This window comes from Vigna unguiculata, chromosome 7 (genome assembly GCF_037176805.1).
Source record: "Vigna unguiculata cultivar grain cowpea cultivar isolate G323 ecotype 2 chromosome 7, ASM3717680v1, whole genome shotgun sequence".
NCBI classification, from domain to species: Eukaryota; Viridiplantae; Streptophyta; class Magnoliopsida; order Fabales; family Fabaceae; genus Vigna; species Vigna unguiculata.
The window spans coordinates 40,229,814-40,252,581 of NC_140798.1; the positions used below are offsets into that span (position 1 = coordinate 40,229,814).

The following is a 22,768-nucleotide window of genomic DNA, read 5'->3' on the forward strand; positions in this document are numbered from 1 at the left end:
ATTATTTGAAAAAGAAAACAAACATAGTTGTCGCAACCAAAATTGGTCAAAAATAAAATTTGAGAAAACAGAGTTTGAAGTTGTCACACTAGTTTATCCTGAAAAACTATGAAAAAAACCAAAAAGATATGACAAGGTCTGCAACAAACCAGATTTTGGGTTTGGGGATTGGTTACGCATGGGAAAGGTATTAACACCACAACGTCTGTCTTAAGACGATACCTTTAATTAAATGTGCAAAAGTTATATGATTTTTCAAAATATTTATTTACCCAAACAATAATAATAAAAGAATGTACAAAAGAAACAAAAATATTTTTTTGGGTCGGAGAAGGATTAATCCTCGCTCCTACATATCTCTATTTATAAATTTTTTATAAATTTAGAATAGAGAATCAGTGTTACATAATTCTTTATTAAAAAAACAATTCAGAAAACTATTTAAAAAATGATTTGATTTTTTTGATCATTTTGAAAACCTTTTTATTTAAAATTTTAAAATTTTGAATTATTTTAAAATTGGTGTCATACGATGCGAGCGACAGAATATACACTAAAGAAATGGGAAAAAATTAATTTTTAATGATTTAAAAAAATAATAAAAATTGGAGGAAATAAAACAAGAGAAAGATAAATTGACGGTGACATATCTTCAAAAAATTTTAATATCTCTTCTTTTATATCAATTTCACTCTCTCATCTTGTACATTACAATTATCTTTTTTTTTTTCATGCATCCTTTTCTAGGATTTTTGTTTTCCAAGAGAGATAAAAATGAAATGTATTTGTGTAGAAAGTAACGAGAAAGAAAGAGAAAATGTAGAAAATATGTTTTTATTCGATCTCTTTTTCTTTACCTATGATAGATTATATTCACATATTGTAATATCAATACACTCCTAACCTTAATTGTAATGAATATACATTAGATCATTGGTTGTTGGGCTAATGAGAAAGAGTATAATAATTAAAAAAAATTAAACTTTTTTTTCTTCTGTTTTTACTAAAATTAAATTTGAAAAATCTTTGAAAAAAATTATTTCACCTTTTTCTATTTATCATTAACTATAAAACATTTTTTTTCTGTCAAAGATAACGTGTTTTCCATGTCAGGCTTCAAAATAATCAGGGCTTACAAAAATCAAACAAAAAGAAATAATATTCCCAAAAATTTGGATCTGCTCCCTCTCAAACTAATGCCTTTTGTTTGCTCTCCCTTTTGGCTTCAACTCAGACTTCAGATTTCTCAATTTTTTTCTGCTCTTTGATGCAAGTAATTGTTCTTCTCCTTTGTTGGGCAAGAAGATCAGAAAGGGGCATGAGGTCTTACTCTTCATTGAAGAGATCACCATAAAAACTGATTCTGGTGATCTTGGAGATTGTACTATATGGTAGGCACAATTTTTTTAATCAGCAAAACAAATATAATATAAATGAAATGGCACCAGAGGTACCCACAGAATACAAAGATCCTGTACCTTAGCAAGACAATGGAGAAAAGGACCAGACAAAACTACAAACATGTAGAGAGCACATTACGTTAATAACCACAAACCACATTAAAAGATCAGATGAAAAAGCTGTGTAATCTCATACAACACACAGAGTCATCATGCTGCATAATTGACCAATACTCTCAAAAATCAAATATGAAGCATCACCCGAAAGCACCGTAAAATTAATATCATACCTAAACTTTAGCCTTCTTTTTATCTTCTAAAGCTTGCTTCAGAGTTGCTTTGATCTTTGCGTATTTCATATCTCACCTGAGTATACTCTTCTCTTGCTAAATACTGGAGGCTTATATATGACAAGAATGAAAGTTAGAGTTTTCAACAATCCCATGAATTTCATCATAGAAGATGGAAGTTTGCTGGCCTCAATTTTATAAAATCCACAATTTTGTCCTTAATTTTTCCCCCACAATTTTAGTCTCTTAATTATCCATAATTTCATCCCTCATGGAATTTTAATTCTTTATTTTTTAATTATCGGTGATTTTATTTAATATGCAGTCAAAAAAATATGTTGAATAACTGTTAAATCTCAATTAGTAAAAAAATGTTAAAAAATTGTCCACTTCATTTATTTCATTAAGACATGTTTAAAGTAACAAAAAAATTCTAAAAATTAAACACACTTACGGATGATTGAAAAACTAAAATTTCATACGTAGAAAATTACAGAATTAAAAATTAAAGGTGGAAATTATGGATTTTGTAAATTATAAAGATTACATTACAATTAAGTAAAGGTTAAAATACTCCCTTCGTCCATGTTTTTGTTGAAAAATCTCAAATAGGTCCTGAGATTTTTTTTAGTCTCAATTAGGTCCATATTTTTGAAAATGTGTAACAATTAGGCCCATTCCGTTAGTATAGAGTTAACGGTGTTAAGGATATGCCACGTGTCAGCTTCTCATTTTTTTAAATTTTTTATTTTTTTTGAATTTTTTTTTTGAATTTTTTTTTTAAATTTTTTTAAATTATTCATGCCACGTGTCACATTAATATTGTGCCACGTGTCAAGTCAGTAAAGTAACACGTGTCAAGTCATTGTTTGAATCTCAATTTGGTCCATATATTTGTTATTTTAATTATATTTCTGTCAATTTTTTTTTTAATTTTTAATTTCATCATTTCCAAATTGAGATCAAATTTAACTTTTATATAAATTTTATAATGATATTTTTATTAAACATTTTAATAATATTAAGTTTATTTTATATTTTGTTTTAAAATTTTAAAATATTTATTTTAACTTGTTACAAAATTGTTTTAAATAATTTATATACAAATGTTAGAGTTGGTTTAAAATTAACAATTTTATAAATTTAAATATAAAATTTTAAAACAATTTTGTAAAAAGTTAAAATAAATATATTTAAAAAATTTAAAAAAAATGGACTAAAATGTAATAAAAATAACAAATATATGGACCAAATTGAGATTCAGATAATGATTTGACACATGTCACCTTACTGACTTGACACGTGATACAATACTGACGTGACACGTGACATGAATAATTTAAAAAAAAAATTCAAAAAATTAAAAAAAAATTAAAAAAAAAATTAAAAAATTTTAAAAAAATTCAAAAAAATGTGAAGTTGACACGTGACACATCTTTAACACCGTTAACTCTATACTAACGGAATGAGCTTAATTGTTACATATTTTCAAAAATATGAACCTAATTGAGACTAAAAAAAATCTTAAGACCTATTTGAGATTTTTCAACAAAAAACATGGACCAAATGAGTATTTTAACCTTAAGTAAAATAAAAAACGACGGCGTGTACGATGCACGGCATGGGGTCACGTGGAAGTCGAGGAATGGTCGCTAATTTCACGCGCCACTCTTCCTTACAGTATGGTACTCTCCTTTTTCTCTTCCTCTCTTCCTCTGATCTAACATAGAAGGAGTAACTAACCAGCATTGTCGAATTTGAATTGAATAATCGGTGGTGTTCCTCGGTTAGTTCGCCACTTCCATGGATTTGGATTGGTCTTCTTCTGTATCCGCGTACCGTCTCCTCTTTCGGGCGCTCTCCCTCATTCCAATCTCCCACTACCTCCTCTTCGCCTCTCTCATTCTCATCGTCCTTCTCTACCGTTTTCTCGAGTTCCATTTCCTCCAAGACCTCTTCTCTCTCTTCGCCGGTTCCCCCGTCGCCCTAACCTTTCACCCCGCTTCCGATGTCTACGACGGCGTCGTCTCCAAATGCAGGATTCTCCACGGCTCCTACCTCGCCACGCCCTGGCTCTCCAGTCCCCATCTCCAGACCGTCTTCCTCAACTTTTTCGGTCGACCTCCCTTTTTCAAATACCGAAGGTCCTCTCCACCGTTCTTTCTTCAATTCTTGTGCGTTTGATTGGGTTATTGGATTCGTTCGTTTAACCCTTCAGCTTATTATGTTCTCTCATCTTTCAGACAACTGTTTACTACTCCTGATGGTGGAACCGTTGCTTTGGACTGGCTAATGAGTTCCGACGGTACTACAGTATATCGAATCTTCATGTTTTTTAGTTCTCTTTTCATAATGCCTGCATACTTAGTAGTGACTTACACTGAGGATCAAATAAATTTTGGATTGAACATGTTTTGGAAAAAAAAAAAAGAACCACTCTCAATTCACAAGCTGTTTTTATCGGTTGGAGTTGGACCAAACACACATTCTAATATGATATCGAATTGTATCCTATATGATTCCAGATATGCTGGATACCAGTTGTGTACAATTTCCAAGGTTTGATCATTCATTCTTATGTGTCCTGTCTTGGTACAGTTTCTGCTGGCGCTACCCATGTGGAGAGTGTTGTTTGTAAAGATGAATCCACTCCCATTGTTGTAGTAATTCCTGGTCTAACAAGTGACTCTTCCTCCGCTGTAAGTCATTAATTTCAGTTTACGTGTATTCTTAATGTTGTTGTTACTTCCCTCACTATACAACTTAGTTGGAATTTGGAAACAACCACGTACCTGTCCTTCCCTGTGAGCAGCTAATTGATTGCTTGGTCAGGAATTGTAAACTTCGTAGTTTAGTGTCTTGGTAGATGGTAGTTATGACATAGGCTTTATGTAGTGTTGCATGAGTATCATTATCTGTTGGCAACATAATGAACTTTAAGCATAATTCAACCTAATAAAAGAAGCGGTTTGTTAGGTGACATTTGCATTCACTTAGATATTGTCAATACCCCATTACGACAAGCCATATATATGTCAAGATGAAACTAGATATTTATAGATAGTTTGATAGCGAATGACACGATAGGCCCAACAAACTTAAAATCTTGCTAAGATATGCATGCATTTGGGGGAAGAGTGTGGGTAGCTTCTATTGCTGAAAAGATGGTATAATGTAGCTTTAGGTGGTTTGGTCATGTGTGGTGAAAGTCATGTGGAAGCCCTGAAGAGGAGAGTGGATTAGATGAAGGACCTAGCTACTAGAGGCACAGGGATACTAATACTATTGGCAAAACAATTAAGTAATTAGTCTATTGTTATGACTTACTAAAGAATATTATTAGGGGTCTTCATGGGTAGAGTTGGGTTGATCACCAAACCTGATTAAAATAGTTCGGTTGGGTTGGATATGTGTCATTTCTCATCCAAATTCAAAATGAACCAACCCGATTTGTGGATTGGGTTAATAGGAATCCAAAAGATAAAAATGATTTTACAATATACGAAATAATAATTTTCTTTTACTAATTCATTTTGATAACTTTCCAATATTTAAATTTTAAATTATTTTTATTGAATAATGCATCTAAATAAATTAAACCAAATCTTAATTTAAAAAATTTGATGCAAAAGTGAGCAAACATTTCATAAACTAGGAATTTATTTTTCATGACGTTTGTTGTTGGAGTTTGACACTATAAAAATTGTTTGTCTCTGATAATGTATTCTTGCAAATAAACAAATATTTTCCTTTTTTTACAAAAACTAGAAATTATAGAGAATATTGAGTTTACAATTGGAGTAAAATGCTAATAGAATTCTTAAATATGACATGGAAAATCTAGGATTTACAAAAGACAGTTTAAGAACCGATGAATTAGTTATCCACTCAAGATGCTCTAACGAATGTTTGGGTAAAAAGACTAGGACAAGAAAGAAAGAAAATGATGTTTAATATATGTGATTTTCCTCGATCTTTACTTTTTTATAAAATATACAAATAATAAATAAAAATAAAAATTATATTATGTAACAGATGGATTGGGTTGGGTTCATGGGTTTCAACACCAAAAAATCCAATACCCGACTCAATGAACAACACCAAAAAATCCAATACCCGACTGAATGAACAAAACCAAAAATTCCAATACCCGACTCAATGAACAATGGGTTAGATTGAGGTTGGTTGAGTTTGACTCAAACACTCAAAATTGTCAACCTAAAAGTATTTGAGTTGGATTGGATCGGTTTGGGTTAATGAGTATCCATACCTGTGAGCAACCTTAAGACATTGTTTGATTCAAGTAGCTAACCCACCTTACGAGAAAAAACACTTAGTCGTTGTTGTCACTGTCTCCATGATTCAGTCTGCAAGTTCAATACTCATTTTTTTGTGCTATGAGATGAATGTTTTGATTTGATTTTCTGGTTGAGGTTCTTCAGTTTTCACAAATTCAGAATATATGTTTCACCTTTTTTATGCATGCCTAATACATATTGAGAACACACACAACATAATGTCACACATTAAAATCCTCAACAAAAGCCTTGGCCTGCCATTAAGTTTTTGCACGAGCAACTGGACTTCCAGGAGCAATATTAGATTGATATTTGATTGTTGCTGGGGTATTATTGCTAAAAACATTTCTTCCCTGAATAGTACTAATTTGTTAAAATGGAGAAAGCGTCCGGCACAATCATTCTAATTTGTTAATTTATTCTGTTAGACATGAAGTATGCTAGACTTTGGCTTATATATACCCTTATAAAATAGTTATTAGTTTATAAATTTCATCTTTTTGTTGATTTGAAGTTTCATTTTATATTAGATTGCCTCCTTACACTTTGTTTTTCGTTTATCCTCCCACTTTCTTGGTAGTATCTCAAACATCTTGCATACCATACAGCTAAGTGTGGATGGAAAGTTGTTATCAGTAACCACCGAGGACTTGGAGGCGTTTCGATCACGGTTAGTGTTCTGCAGTTTGCAGGTTTTTAATTCAATTTCAAGACATAACTTGAATATTGTCGATATACTTGAAGACTATTTGCATCTATATATCGTACTTAGTACTTAAGCATCTAAATCAATATAAAATTGTTTATAGTTATTTGCGAAGACTTGGACTGGTCATATATCTCTAAACTAAGCTTGCTTCCTACTACCATTATTAAAATTTAAGGTTAATGAGTTGGCTAATTAAGCTCAGTAGGTAGGGAAAATCGGCCAATCTATTTGCATGTCCAGAAAAATAGCTCTTAAATAGCCGTAAGTCAGTAACCACAAAGAGTTTAAAGTATCTGTTTAGTCCAAGGAAATGGTTTTATTAATAATTACGATATTACCAAATTGGTGAAGGCACCAACTTCATTTTACACAGGAAATAAGATGACATTTTGTAATTGTTAGGGAGAAGTGGAAATGAAAATTTGAAAATAATTCAAACAAAACTGTAAACTGTTCTTACTTTTATTTCATTACTTTTTGTCAGAATATTAGGATTATTTTTGCATTTCAGTACTGTGATCACTGTGGCGTATTAGTTTTCTTGTTTAATTGTTTCCCCCAGTAATGCAATTTTTCATTAAAATCGTTTCAGTCTGATTGTTTCTACAATGCTGGATGGACTGAGGATGTACGCACAGTGGTTAGTTATCTACACAGAGAAAACCCCAGGGCACCTTTGTTTATTGTGGGGACTAGCATTGGAGCTAATGTTCTGGTATTTCTTTTCTTTAGATTGTTTAAAGTTGAAACAATGCGTTTGTCATATATATAACTTTTTCTATAAGCTATTTTAACTTTTTGTGAAAAAAGACACTTTTCTTTCTGAGGTTTTTCTTTTCTTCCCAAAGAATTTAAAATAATAGGAGGTCTAGTTCACGAGACTCCCATCCCATCAAATAAGGTCTAGAGAGGATAGTTGTGTGTAGTCTTACCCCTGCAAGTGGAGAGAACTTTCTTAGGATTTAAACCTTTGAACTGAGGTCACAAGGCAACGACCTAACTGTTGGCCCTAGTCTTGCGCGTTACTTACATCATCATTATAAATTAAATAGTTTGTGTTCTTTAGAAAAGGCATAAACAAATGAACCTTAATTGTTTAATTTAGTTAATCACATCATATAATGTAAACCTATAAATTTCCGTATCACATACGTCTTGAAGTGCCATTTGTGACAAGTACAAAGGAGCAACTGATCCCTTCTAGTTTCACACTTCGTCGTACTGGTTAGGATCATATTTGATAAAAATTGTTCAGTCATTGGTATAATTTTCCACCCTATTGACCTCTATGCTTCCTCCTCGTCGGAGATGATGAATTTTTCTTAATTTCTTGAATTGGTTTAGCATAATCTATGATAAAAAAACTGTTCTCAGGGGTAAATATTATCATATTAATCTCTCCTTGTTCATTATGTGTAATCTTAGTGAGACTTAATGTTCAAACTTAATGTGGTTCATTATATTCTGTTGAGTTAAACCATGTCCAATGGTAGTGCGTGCTTAAGGGGGTTGGTTTGTGCTAAACACCTTTGTTTAAATTTTTTTTAGTGATGAACGTATGAGCTATCGTTGCTTGCACAAGCACTAGTGTTGCTATAAGCAGCATAGCTTAAAAACTTTCTGAAGAAAAGCTGTAAAAGAGAGATATTGTCACAAACAAAACAGAAAGTACAACGAAAACTAAAAAGATCAAAACTCATCATCGAATTCAAACAATACAACTCAGATTTAAAAAAAAAAAATCACGACAAAAAATAATCATTTGTAGGATCTACAAAATTAGATTAAACAACTTTAGCAACATTACCATTGGAATGAATTTCAATGGCTAGTGTTTAAATCTATCTGGCATTTAAGACTAACAAAATTAAGCGAAACAAATCCATTTAAGCAACCATGTACTGTGGATTCTCTTATTGCTATAGAATGTAACTTTAGGGAACCCAAAAATGTACCAGTTTCTAAGACGTGAGAAATAAACATCTAGAGAACCACTGTAAAAAACTATTTGGGAACGGATTAAGAAAAAAGAAATAAGGAAAACATCACGCTGGTTCCGTAACTTTATGAATTGCAACTCCTGTGTTAATGCTTAAAATTTTTGTAATACTTATATTGTAACCATTGGCACACGGTCTGCCTGCTTTTCAAACTACAGCAAAACTAGGGACCGTACAGTTTTTAACTTATTCTTACAAATGTAATGAACTTAGTTTCGTCACTGCACTGTTTGATTTGGAAAGATTGTTTGCAGATAAAATATCTTGGTGAGGAAGGTGAGAATACTCCTGTAGCTGGAGCTGTAGCTGTTTGCTCTCCTTGGGACCTTTTGGTTAGTATTTTGATTTGAAAAATTAAGTTGGGTCTACTTTTAGCTTGTGTTTTAACAGCGACATTAGTACTTGAACCAATAAAAGCATACCTTGGTTATCGTTGGTTCATCCATTGTTAAACCAATGACAACTAAATATAATTTGGATGTAATCTTACATAGTACATAATAAACTATCTTAGACTTTTAAATTTACATAATTATATTACGTATCCTACAAGATAAACTCAATAATAAAAGGCTAATTATTGTGCATCATTCGTGGACCTTTTACATGTTAATTTATTTCCTCTGTAAAGTATTTTGATTGAAAATCAAAAGGATGGTTGACTCAAACTAGTTTTCATTGATTTTGAACTGGTTCTTCAGCTGATTCTTTTTATATTGTTGTTTAGACCTTTTTGTATATAATATTGTTGTGCTTTTTATATCCATGGCGACTTCAGCGTACAAGACGTGTATGCTTTTTGTTAAAAATTGTTTTTATTTTATATAATTTATGACATGATCAACGGAGTTTTATTGAATTTGCACCAATTCCACATTACTGTAAGTTTGAATTATTCTTCATTTTGTTTTGATCACCTTTTTATTATTTGCAGATTGGAGATAGATTTATAACCCGTAGGCGTGTGCAGAAGTTTTATGATAAAGCACTTGCAGTTGGACTTCAAGGTTATGCAAAATTGTATGTCTTTGTCTTTCATGTAGAATTCAAATATATTGACTTTTTTCTATAGAGCTCTTCATATGCGAAGAGTTGTTGCAAAACTACGAAGTTCCTCTAGTTCACAATGTAACTTAATCTATATTTATATCATTACAAATATTCATTGCAGACACCAGCCTCATTTTTCTCGCCTTGCTAATTGGGAAGGGATAGAAAAGGTGCCCTTTACTCTCTATAATACGTATTTACTACTACTAATCATAAAACTAAGGCATGCAGTTATTCAAAACAGAAAAAAGACTGCAGTTATTGAAATTTTTTATGATGCAGGCGTGTTTAATCCAATTACTCAACTTTAATGATTTATTAGCCATTTATTGTGGTATCGAGACAATTTACTAGTCTGTACTTTGTAGTAGTAGTAAACAAGGGAGATACATGGAAGGGATTTATTCAAGCGATTGAATGATAGAAGTTAATGTTAGACTAGTTTATTCACGTAAACATTCTTAAGTGTTATGTGCCGCATTTTATTGTTTTTTGTGAGTTTTAAATTTTATCCAATCATGTGTGCATACACAATCTTGTGCTTCGCAGTCTATTTCCATTCGAGATTTTGATAATCATGCCACCCGCATTGTTGGGAAGTATGAGGTATGTAGTACTCTATTATTTTGCCTTATCTTTCGTTTTTATTCACATCGGTTAACTAAACTCATTTTGTTTCCTTAGACTGTGGATACGTACTACAGACGCTGCAGCAGTTCTAATTATGTCCAATTTGTTTCGATTCCGCTTCTCTGTATTAGTGCTCTGGATGATCCAGTCTGTACCAGAGAAGCCATTCCCTGGGATGAATGCAGGTACACTGCTTTAATGTTTTCCTAGGTTCTGATTAATGTGATTTTTCTTGCATTACCTCAATATCAATTTAATGTTTCTACTATTTTGATAGGGCAAATAAAAATGTTGTCTTGGCTACTGTGAAGCACGGAGGACATCTGGCATTCTTCGAAGGGATAACTGCATCTGGCCTGTGGTACTTGATAATTTTATTCATCTGATTCTTCAGCATTCTCTTACATGATCTTGCCAACTTTTGCTGTTTTCTGTCGCTCAATTATTGCAACACTTTTTTTGTCTGCAACATTCTAATATGATCTATATCATTCCTTGATTCAAGTTGCACTAGAATATTCACGACATCGATTGAATTCTTGTTATAAAGAAAATGAAGAGCAATTTGCTTCCCTCTCGCAGGTGGGTAAGAGCCGTTAATGAATTCCTTGGTGAACTACACGCCAGCGATTTTATGCATGTACAGAAGAAGGTAAAGATGTGCTTACGGCAGACTTTAGTCACTTGTTTTTCCCATTGAATGTATATTCATCCTCTGGTTGGGTAATAGTTTTAAACGTTTTGGTATCTCATTAGAAAATGTAAGACCAAGTAATTTATACTTGGAGTGGTAAGCAGAGCAATTCTAGTGGCTGAAACTGCTATTTTTGTATTTGTGTTGCAGATCCCTAAACCAAACACACCATTGGGCACATCAATTGATCGGGGCCCTTATGTTAATGTTACCGAAGATGGAATGGTGGCTGCATTGAACAACGAGCTAAAAAATGACAATACAGAAGAAATACAGGTAATGCAGGATACACATAATGAGGGTCTAAAGATGATTCCAGAAGAAGTTAAACGAGATGAGCTTGAGACTAATGCAAAGACTGTAGGTTCGCCAGCCATTGCTCAAATAGGTAGTGCTCAGGATGCAACAGCGAATGTAATGAGACCGTTCAAAATATACCTAGGCCAGTTATCTCGACAAAATCAATGGTCCATCTGGTTGCTAGTTTATATTGCTATTACCACTAGTTGGCCACTGGTTGGTTCGGCTCTATATATTGTGTTTGGGAAAAAGATAAGGAATATCTTACCAAATGGATTGCTCAGAAGATAATTGCTTACTTGCTATTACCATTGTTGTATTTATCTATGTAGATGTATAATAAATAATGTACTCCTATTTCATTCCCCTGCAATTGGGGTTAATCTGCATTTCTAGGCCTGTGGAGAAGTTAATACGGACTTTCAGTGATTTCTTATTTTTCATGTCATTCGCATCCGACCCTGCAACAAACATAGATATAATTGTTATCTCCCATATTCAGGGTTCAAATACAGAATCTTAGATTTGAAGAATTAAAAATAAGAATATCATCATAGTTGATGATTAAAGATTAAAACTATCCCAGGTGAAGGTTACTAAAAGTTATTATGAATAGTTCAGGTTTTTTTCTTTTCTATAAATATCGTATTTGTATATTAGTATATCATATATTTCTTAATTCTTTCGTTTAACTGCATGCATTTTATTTCTTTTTTTTTCATGCACTTTTAACTTTAATTGTTCCCTTTATGGATACTTATTTCGTAGTGTTTCTGTGAGAATTGAGTAGATTTTGTTAATTTTTTTGTTTTTGAAGATATGTCGCTTTGAAACTGTTATTTGTTTGCCTAATTTCTATCTCCCATAAACATATAATAGAAGTTAAAAAGACTTCTTAAGAAGGGAATCGTTCCTTCCTCAAATATTTATTATAGAATTACTTTTGTTGACAAAATCAAACACAATTTGTCTGTCTGTAATAATTTTACAAGTTTACTATTTAAGCTTTCTTGAATATAATATGGTGCATGGGATTTACACTGTATGAATTGAAGAGTACACAGGGTTTCTTGGAACTTCTATTTTAGATAAAAGATAGTAAAAATCTAATGCATCAAATTGGCATTTTGATTTTACAATTAGAGCAACATGACAGAAGTATATCTAACATAATTTGTACAGAAGTATTTTAGTAGAAGAAATGACGTATTTGTTGCATGGAATACATCAAACCAGAGAAGACAAATATAACATCCAAGTAATAATGAACTATTATCAAGGAATATAATCTTAAATCAGAAGAGCACCAAAAATATTCACCAAACTAAATAAGAATTTAGACATACAGTGTTTTAATATATAATTGCATTTAACTTTGCTATAAATGGAACTTATACTTGATTATTTACTCACCAATGCATATATTTTATTTATATATTTATAAACTTGTGAGAAATTTATGTCTACAAAATAAAAAATAAATTACAATGAATAAAATATATAATATTGAAATGTGAAATGATGAACTGGTTCAATTAATTTCAATATATATATATATATATATAAAGTAATTAAATTACATGCAAGCAATTTAAATTAAAATTACTTAAAATAACGACGAATATAAAATAGGTTTCATACCATTTAAATATCGAGTATAAAAATTACTGTTGGTTGTTATAACGATTAAATGAGTACACTACATTTTAAACATTACACTTAAACTTAAATGTTATAATAAATTTAAAATGATATATTCAATTACTTTATATTGATATTCCAAAATATTTGTTATTGCCATGATATTTTCAAGATATAAATAATACTTTAAATAATTTAAAATTAAGTTCAAAATTATCACAATACTATTTTAATCTACAGTATAAATTTGGATACTTTAAAGAAATCAATAAATAATATAATATATGTGCTTAACTTTAGTAGTGTAGTAAATATTTGCTTAAGTCCGCATTTTAATCTTAGAGATTTGATACAGACTTAATTAGGATACAAACTTACGAAATTACAAGAGTCAAATTACACTACAAAATATTAGGGATCATATAATTACAAAATAAAATATCATGGATGTTGAGAACACCGAGAGACCTTCATGGTGACTAATGGAGACATGGACCCACTAATTTTCTTTTTTATATTTATATACTTTTTAATATTTAATTTTAAGGATTAAATATGTTTTTGGTCCTTTAATTTTCAGTGAAAATTGAAATTAGTTCCTCTTAGAAACCTTGACCCAATTTAGTCTTCCAACTCTACAAAATTGTCTTAAGTTTATTTGACGTTTCAAATGTATACTAAGACAGTTTCTTAGCTAACATTGAAGCAAAAATGTGTCAAGTGGGGGTAAATAACTCAAATGTTCTCATGAAACACACTGAAAACGCTAAATAAACTTAAAAAAATTGGTTAAAAGGAATCCAAACATTTCTAAAGTTGAAAAACTAAACTAGGCCAAAATTTGGAAAAGGGACTAAATCCAATTTTCACTGAAACTTAAGGGGGCAAAACATATTTAACCTTAATTTTAAATACATTTTCTTAAGAAATTAATATTTGTAATATATATTTGATATATTTGATATTCTAATAAATTTGTATATATCTATATTTATATATAAAAAAATGTTTAAGGGTTACACATTTATTTTTCAATTTTATATTTTAAATATTTTTTAAATAAAAATAATTATTTCATTAATATTATCTTTTAAATAATTATTTGTGTAATGTAACTATTTTTTATTTGATTAATTTTTAAACTTCATCGTTATAAATGAAAATTAATTATAGTAGAATTATAAAAAAATATTTATATTTAATTTTATAATTATAATAATAACAATAATTATAATTTTATTATTTTTTATTATCATGAAAAAAGTAAATACAATGTTTTTACTAGTTTATATAAAAACTTTGAGATTATTCTTTTGATTCCTATTTTTTTCAAAAATATAAGTTGGCCTTCCAATTTTTTATTGTTTCAATTTGGTTCCGATTTTGTAAAAAATAATACAATTTTATCATTTTCGTTAAATTTTTTGAATCAGATTTTTCATCAAAATTAAAGGATGATTGTTTCATTTGTTGGTGTAATTGACATAATTCAATTTTTGATGAGAAGTCTTTCTTTCACTTCAAAAGATTTAATGAAGAAAACAAAAGTACACCAATTTTTTAAAAATCAGAACCAAATTGTAACTTAAAAATATTAGAGGAACAACTTGATATTTTTAGACGAAAAAATTGACCAAAAGAATAATTCAATTAAAATTTTAGCACCCCCAAATATTTGATTGAAGATCCACCGGTTGAGAACCTGTAGAAATCCAACAGATATAAGACATATGATAAATATAAAAAATATATTACAAAAAAAAATATATTTTATTTTATTTATATATTTTCTATTTATATAACAAAATGTAACTAAATATAAAATATTTATACTATCTATATCTTGATTTTTTTAATTTAAAATAATAACTAATTTTTAAAATTGAAAAATATTTATAAAAATAAAAAATGTTTTTAAAAACTAATTTAAATAAAAAATATAAAGTCACGTAATTGTTGATTTGAAATTTTCTTTTCCAAATACAATTTTAAACAAAAAATACAAAGAGGACGTACTTAAAGGAATATTTACTCTGCGTCCGTCTATTATCAACGGAAATTCAAATTACAAATGGTAATTTACTTCGATTTAACATCATCTTAAAAATCACACCAAACCTAATTTGTAATTGGTTAGCCACGTAAAACGTCCTCTTTTCATGTGTTTTATGAAGTGAGCACTTTTCAAGGATGTACGGTGCAAACCCTATTTTATATTTTTGGTTCATTAGCAAATCGTAGATAAAGTCAAAAGTGTTTTGACACCTTCCCATTGGAGACAAAATTCTCACACTTGTTTTCTTCTTGCGATGTCGTCTCGTCATAAAAATATACTTTTGTTTTCTTAATCGTTACATTACAGTTACTCCTTCATTTTTTGAAAACTTGATTTCTTCTGTGATCACCTCCTATGCATTTGATGTAGAAGTTTGAGAAGTAGAAATTTTCTTAGAAGCTTTCAATCATGAAAGGAAAAGGGATTGAGAAAACGTGAATGCGTTTTGATTTGGCAGTGTTGAAAGTGGAAGAGGGAGAATGATACAAGAAAAAGTACATGTTGTTTAGAAAGAAAGTGTTATAAAATAATGTTTGGTAATGGTAGTAACACTCCCTCTTTCTCCTGCACCAATAGATAGCATCTTGGTTGCTAATGATAATGCATACATACAATACAAAGTCATGATTGCTACTTAGAGAGAGTGTCAAAGATGCCAAGAGATGGAGTGCAAGAATCGTAATACCTGGAAGATCCCCAAATGTATTACAGTACTGTTCATAATTACACCCACACCATCCTCAATCAAAGTACCTATTACTATATGCAAATTACTATAATATTTTTGAGAGAAGACAACAGCTGTAGAACCCAAACGTTTGCATCTTAGGATGCAGACAACAAACATCTGGATGCTGGTGTCTCAAATTAAATAAAGTTATTCCCATTACTCAAAAAACTACATAGCCATGATTTCACGGATCATGTCAATTTGAATGTGGCCTCACAAGATTACATTTCTTATTTTTTTCTGTGCTTCATCTCATTGTTTTTCATTTCAATACTATATAATAAATACCACTTTTATCAGAACTGTGTCTCATTAGTTTATGTTCTTTTACTTTCAACTGCTATATATCTATCAGACTAAACTGGTGTTTAGATTGTTTATTTTATACGTTGACATTGTTATGAGACTAATTAAACTGGTGTTTAGATATAGAAGGAAGAATCTTTTTGAGAGATTAATAATTTGTGATATGCCAAGTGAGAAAGATAAATTTTGTATGATGAAGACAGCACGTGGTGCGAATCCATGGATGCACACGTATATTTGTACATATCTACAAAGTATGATGATCCTACTTAGGAGTTGTAAATTATTGGAAGGGGGAAAATATTGTATGATTTGATGCAAGGGGAAGAGGTTAGGATAAAGTATATTTTATGTGTTATGAGGGAAAAAAGTTGGAAAAATGAGGAGTGGGAGAGATCTGTGGTTGATGAGTGATGAGTTACTTACTCCACTGCTCTTTCCCCATCCATCAAAATTTTGTTCTGATGACTGACACGATTGGTATGCAGAACCGACCACAGCACCTTTCTCTCTTCAACCCCCACCACTACTTCCTTACCTTTGTTCTTTTTCATCTTGGCACGCAAAGAGTGTATCCTCACGCAAAGGGAAAAAAAACATATAGATTTGGGAGGGACGTGTTTGTTTCTTGAGAAAAGAGAGGTATGAAAAAACCCTCACGTGGGGTTGTCTGACAAACCCCATTTTTTCCACTAACCCGAATGAGAGATTGAGAATGCCTATTGAATTCAAGTACCTGTCCTTGCATCACACCTTTCTTTCTTTCTTTCTTTCTAACACACTCACACACACACACCCATCCTCTCTCTTTAGTCCACTTCATGCTATCTATTTATTACACACGTACCCTCTTCTTTTTTCTTCCTTCTTTTCTTTATTTTCTCTTTCATTTCTCACGCAAAAAGTGAAATAAAAAATATGTTTTGGAGGTTTTTTTTGTCTTTGACATGGTATGGCAGAGGGGCCTCACGTGGGTTTTTCTGACACCAGAGCATGTTTTTCTACCTTACCACTTTTCCTTCTTTCCTTCCTCGTTTTACCTTTCCATTCATCAAGTTGAGACAAAGAGGTTTCTTGCATTTGGGTTTTGGTCTTCTTTCTTACACTCTTGTTTTAAATTCACTCCTACATTATCTCTTATGCAGAAGAAGAAGGAGGTTTCTTGATGTTAGATGCTGTATTTTTCTTCAGCTTTGGATAACATTATACTTAATTAATGCATCCAAGAAACTGCCATATGTCACCCTCAAATTGCACGTTCATTGTGTGTGTCCTATTTGAAGCATATTAATAGTAACTTATGTGTCCTCCATTAACAAGACAATCAAGAATTAAGAACTTTCCCATGTTTGATGTGACCTTTAAAGGATCCAGCACTGCTACCTATGACTATTTCAATCACCAATACCAACACCCATTAATAACTCTTCATTCTCCTCCTTTCTACACGGAAAATCATTATTTTTTTTTCTTTCGAAAGTGATTGATACTAATTGATAGGCACGAAATTATTTCACAGATTCTTCCTGAAGCTAGTTATAAATTAATTTAATTATAATTTTATAACCATTATATATACCGTTGCCTGAACCACTGGTTTTCTTCTATACGTACCATTTAGTTTAGTCAAATAATTTATTAATCCTTCATTGAATGATCGAGTTGGTAATTAATGTCTCCACACCACAGTGGCAGATGCTTTGTGGATTAAAGTAAACCTTTTATCCGAATCATCTTACTGCCAAAAGGAGAAAAATGAAGTTGAATAAGCATACACAGACACAGTGCATCCATATTCATCATAAAAAATATAGTTTATCACACGGGTAAAGTGGTGTCACTTTTTGTTAGCATCCATTTGTCTTGGTATATTATGACGAGAAAGTGTCAAAAGTTTCCTTGCAGAAGATCCCAAAGTACTCGTGGAATATATGCTAAGAAAGCCAAATCCTTGTAAGTGGCTCTAAATTGTGCCAATATAAGAAGCCATGCTGAGAAGGCCAGGATCCAAATTTCTTTGTTTCCATCAAAGGCAATAAAATAAAGTCTCAAATGTAAATGTGGCTCATATAACTAATGAACCACTCGAAGAGAATGTCATTGACTAACTAAAATCTATTTTTTTTATATATAAATAATATAGCGTGTACCTGCATTAATTGGTAGTTCACAGAAATGGAACTCTAAGTAGGTAATTGATGAAAGGGAAGGAATATGTATGGGGGAGAAAAGGAATAGGATGATGAAGGTAACTTGTTAGGGCAATTAATTAGAAGGAAAACTGTGTGAAGACAATTCTTTCAAGGACGGTACGTTTGATTCCCCATTGACAACGCTGTCTCTTGTCCAATTCATGTGGCATCTTCCAAGCCTTCCCAACTACCAAAGGAGTAAAAACCCATAAACAGGAGCCTTTAATAGATTTCAAAAGCAGACCAATATAATAATAATGAAAAGATCAATGTGTTTTTCCTGACCCAAGACACTGATTCTAAAGAATAAAAAGATACCCTTCTTAATCTCTCCGTCTTATTGGAAAATATGGGAGAAAAAACAATATATCTGATCCTTCTCTCTTTCTTCATCTTTTGCTCCTATATATACCCATGTCATCACATGAAGGAATTTTTGTGAGTTCTCCCCCATAAAAGTTCACAAGCATATCAGGTTTATGTCATAGATTTACTCTCCCTCTCTCATCACACACAGGTTTTGTTTCTTCTCTTTCTCTCTTTTATTTTTTCTTCAGATATGGAAGATTCAGAGGAGGATGAGCTTTTGAATCTTAGCCTTTCAGTTGCTGCGGATAGGGAAAGGAAAAAGAAGGGAAAGATAATTAGGGAACATAACGTCTCTATGAGTAGTACTACTACTGCTAGGAACTCCTATGAAAGCTATGAAGGGAAGATATTTAGGCTTCTCCAAATAAGGGAGCAGATGCTAAGACAAGACCATAGGATGAAAGGAGTTGTGGAAGATAGGAATGGCCTTCCCTTGATCCATTTGCTGCTCTCAACTGCAACTGCTGTTGATGACAACAACTTGGATTCATCCTTAGAGAATCTCACTGATTTGTACCAAACTGTTTCCCTAACAGGTGACTCGGTTCAGCGTGTGGTGGCTTATTTTGCTGATGGTTTGGCCGCAAGGCTTCTCACAAGGAAATCCCCATTCTACGACATGCTCATGGAGGAACCAACCACCGAGGAAGAGTTGAATGCGTTCACAGATCTCTACAGGGTTTCACCTTACTACCAATTCGCTCATTTCACTGCAAACCAAGCTATCTTGGAGGCCTTCGAGAAAGAGGAAGAGAGAAACAACCGCGCTTTGCATGTCATTGACTTTGATGTCTCCTATGGCTTCCAATGGCCCTCTCTCATTCAGTCTCTCTCCGAGAAGGCAACCACCGGCAACCGCATATCCCTCAGGATAACCGGATTCGGGAAGAATCTGAAAGAGCTTCAAGAAACTGAGTCTAGATTGGTTAGTTTCTCAAAGGGTTTTGGCAGTCTTGTGTTTGAATTCCAAGGGCTGCTTCGAGGCTCAAGGGTCATCAACCTAAGGAAGAAAAAGAATGAAACTGTGGCTGTCAACTTGGTTTCTTACTTGAACACTTTGAGTTGTTTTATGAAGATCTCTGACACATTGGGATTTGTTCATTCCCTTAACCCCTCCATTGTTGTGGTGGTGGAGCAAGAGGGTAGCAGGAGTCCCAGGAGCTTCTTGTCGAGGTTCACAGACTCCTTGCACTACTTTGCAGCCATGTTTGATTCACTGGATGATTGTCTCCCACTAGAGAGTGCCGAGAGGTTGAGAATTGAGAAGAAGCTTCTGGGGAAAGAGATCAAAAGCATGCTGAACAATGATGTGGATGGTGTGGATTGCCCAAAGTATGAGAGGATGGAAACATGGAAAGCGAGAATGGAGAATCATGGGTTTGTTGCCACCAAAATAAGCTCAAAGTCTATGATCCAAGCAAAACTGTTGCTGAAGATGAGAACCCATTATTGTCCTCTTCAGTTTGAGGAAGAAGGAGGTGGGGGTTTCAGGGTTTCTGAAAGAGATGAAGGAAGGGCTATCTCTTTAGGGTGGCAAAATAGGTTTCTGCTCACAGTCTCAGCATGGCAATCAGTCTGAGAGAAATATACAAGCTTAAGTCCTAACCCTTTTCATCATTTTGGTAATAATCTACACTTAAAATGATGATATTTAGCTAAATATTTTTGTTATTTTCTTTCATTTAACTCGCTATCTGTCATATATTTATGTCTTGAATTATGAAGAGCTTTCAGTAGTTGGTAGATCGTTTAAGTATATATATAAATAATATTAGGAATATTGGTCCCTTTCTCTTCCTCAATGTTTTAGCTTCATGAACCCTAATTTGCCTCTTCTTTTGGTCCTAAGTGGAAAAACCCTAGTTTAAGTGATGAACACATATATATCTAATAAGAAACTATTTAGGTTTACCTGAATGAGATCTGATATCTTGTTATCGTAAATTTTACGTTTAATAAAGGATTTTAGAAGTTACTGATGACTTCATCGGTCATCTTAGTTAAAATATATTATATATATTTCCTTTCTACATGGGAACAACTGTTGTTATCCTTGACGAGAAGTGTGTGGGTAAGAAATAGTATTACAGAAATAGTGAAAGAAAGAAAAAACTATAATATTCATAAAATCAAGATTCTGAGTCAATAAATTTAAGGAGTGTTGAGGATAAAATATTTGGAGTATCAAAATATATGGAGGCAATAAAACACATAGGATATCATGATGTGTGGATAAAAAGAAGAAACAGATTGAGGACAAAAATATAGGGAGTTTTGAAATGATTAAAGCTGGCTAGCAATTATTACATATGGGTATTTTTAAAACATTATAAAATTTTAAGTGAAATCTAAAAAAATATGCACATCAAAAGAAAATATAATACTACAAAAAAATGTAACATAATTAATTATTTCAAAAAAAATTAAACTTAAATAAAGTGCTCTGTCATTCTTTAGGAATGAGTGAACTAAGTTTGTGTTCTAATTTTAACTGCTTTATAAAAGCATAATATATTGTTTTCATGAAAAACAAAAACAGAAATTTTTAATAACATTGTTTAAAAAAAAGTTTTTCTATAGTTTAAAACTAACCTTGTATTTCGAAACAAGAATTAGAACATATCAAAATATGGTTTTAGTTTTGTTTTATACTTTTTTAAGTTTTTCTAGAATAATTGATGAAATAAATAGATAATCAAACTTTAAAAGAAAAACTAAAAAATACCTTTGAAAAAAATTGCCAAGCAAGTCTTAAAAATCACAAGGAAAAATATTCCAATTTTGATATATAGAAAATGAATAAATAATTTAAAATTAGATTGACAGTCAAATCAATTAATGTAAAGTACATACATCTAGTAACTAGTTGTCTCAGCTTATATCTCTAGTCAAAATTCGTTTTCATCTTATTAATAGGAATAGGAATTCAGCCTTCTGTTTACATAAACCTTTTATATTGTTTTGGATAATATCATTATGACACTGTAGAATGAAAAAATAAAAATAAAAATAAAATATGTTAAGACGAGAAAGGTAATTACTTACTATTAATACTCTCATTAATAATATTAATACTTTTGTGAATGTTTCCAAATATAAAAGGGAGGTTAATAAACTCACTTCTCCTTTTAGTTTATAAAAACATACCCCATTTCATCAAGGAATTTGTACATGAAGTGGAAATATCACTATTCATTAAAAATAAATATACATATTTAGCAGTTCATTAGAAAATGATTATCACTTCATGTCTGCATGTCTGCAGAAAACCATTCATACAGTCTTGTTAATTTATGTGTAAAATGATATATTTACAACATGTAATTTAAAGTATAAAATACACTTGTAAATATAAAATATAAGATAATAATAACCGTTGATTGAAACTATATAAGAGAAACCTATATATATATATATATATATATATATATATATATATATATATATATATATATATATATATATATATATATATATATATATATATATAGCAAGTGTAATGAGAGTATGAAGAACATACATGTGTTACCTTCTTCATTATTTAAAGGACGAACTGTGGCTTGTAATTGAACACGTAATAACAAAAAGAATGAAACTAAATAATAAGTCACTAATTCTAATGTCGAATTTTAAAATAGTTTTTGATTCAAACTATAGAGGTAAAAGTTGAAAATTCTTCTGCAGCCGTATAACATATAACCCAAATGAACACGAAATGGATTCCAGAAACTCCTATGGCTAGCTATGAATGTAGCATGTACGCTATTTTGGACTTTGGTTATTCGCGTTGAATCAATTACTACATTCTAAGCATTGGTTTTTGCAACACCAGCCAAATTAAGCACTGCATAACTTCTGAAATGTTTCACAGACTGTAGTAATAACTATATATTAAGCCATTTTTGGTATTTGTCTGATGTTAATTTGTGAAGAAGAGAAAATGATGTGTGTTATAAACCTCTCATTCTGATTAATTCCATTAAGTTGATGTCATTGACATGAATTTATGAGCATGGAAACATAGGAATAATTTGTTTTTGTTTGTGGAGTGTAGTGTAGGTACTGAAGAAGACGAAAAAAGTTGCATTTATTATGGCTTGTAA

At 31.4% G+C, this 22,768-nt stretch overlaps 2 protein-coding genes and 1 long non-coding RNA gene across 4 annotated transcripts; 2 read left to right on the forward strand and 1 right to left on the reverse strand.

Moving 5' to 3' along the window:
• Nucleotides 1-1,048: 1,048 nt before the first annotated feature.
• LOC146884869 (uncharacterized) lies at nt 1,049-1,878 on the reverse strand. The gene is made up of 3 exons (XR_014996503.1): nt 1,691-1,878; nt 1,479-1,513; nt 1,049-1,384 (listed from the first exon to the last, which is right to left on the reverse strand). It is a non-coding gene; the product is annotated as an uncharacterized LOC146884869 (long non-coding RNA).
• Nucleotides 1,879-3,385: 1,507 nt separating this feature from the next.
• On the forward strand, nt 3,386-11,784 carry LOC114192614 (embryogenesis-associated protein EMB8-like). 2 transcript variants are annotated; one of them, XM_085665124.1, is made up of 14 exons: nt 3,386-3,834; nt 3,934-3,995; nt 4,289-4,389; nt 6,569-6,658; nt 7,290-7,412; nt 8,952-9,029; nt 9,632-9,717; nt 9,869-9,917; nt 10,297-10,353; nt 10,432-10,562; nt 10,655-10,738; nt 10,960-11,029; nt 11,222-11,347; nt 11,436-11,617. In XM_085665124.1, the coding sequence occupies exons 1-14, from the start codon at nt 3,494-3,496 to the stop codon at nt 11,457-11,459; spliced, it is 1,422 nt and encodes a 473-aa protein (XP_085521250.1). In that variant the 5' UTR covers nt 3,386-3,493; the 3' UTR covers nt 11,460-11,617. The 2 variants fall into 2 exon arrangements, with proteins under 2 accessions (XP_085521250.1, XP_027938195.1); XM_028082394.2 differs by having other exon boundaries at nt 3,387-3,834; nt 11,222-11,784.
• Nucleotides 11,785-18,533: 6,749 nt separating this feature from the next.
• LOC114189490 (GRAS family protein RAM1-like) lies at nt 18,534-20,406 on the forward strand. Its single transcript, XM_028078063.2, has one exon. It carries the CDS (start codon nt 18,856-18,858, stop codon nt 20,242-20,244), a length of 1,389 nt encoding a protein of 462 aa, XP_027933864.1. The 5' UTR covers nt 18,534-18,855; the 3' UTR covers nt 20,245-20,406.
• The last annotated feature ends 2,362 nt before the right edge of the window (nt 20,407-22,768 follow it).

Coding starts and splice junctions, on each gene's coding strand:
- LOC114192614 (XM_028082394.2), top strand. CDS start 3,494: ATGGATTTGGATTGGTCTTCTTCTGTATCCGCGTACCGTCTCCTCTTT. Junction 6,659..7,289: donor TTGGAGGCGTTTCGATCACG/GTTAGTGTTCTG, acceptor AAATCGTTTCAG/TCTGATTGTTTCTACAATGC. Junction 7,413..8,951: donor GCATTGGAGCTAATGTTCTG/GTATTTCTTTTC, acceptor GATTGTTTGCAG/ATAAAATATCTTGGTGAGGA.
- LOC114189490 (XM_028078063.2), top strand. CDS start 18,856: ATGGAAGATTCAGAGGAGGATGAGCTTTTGAATCTTAGCCTTTCAGTT.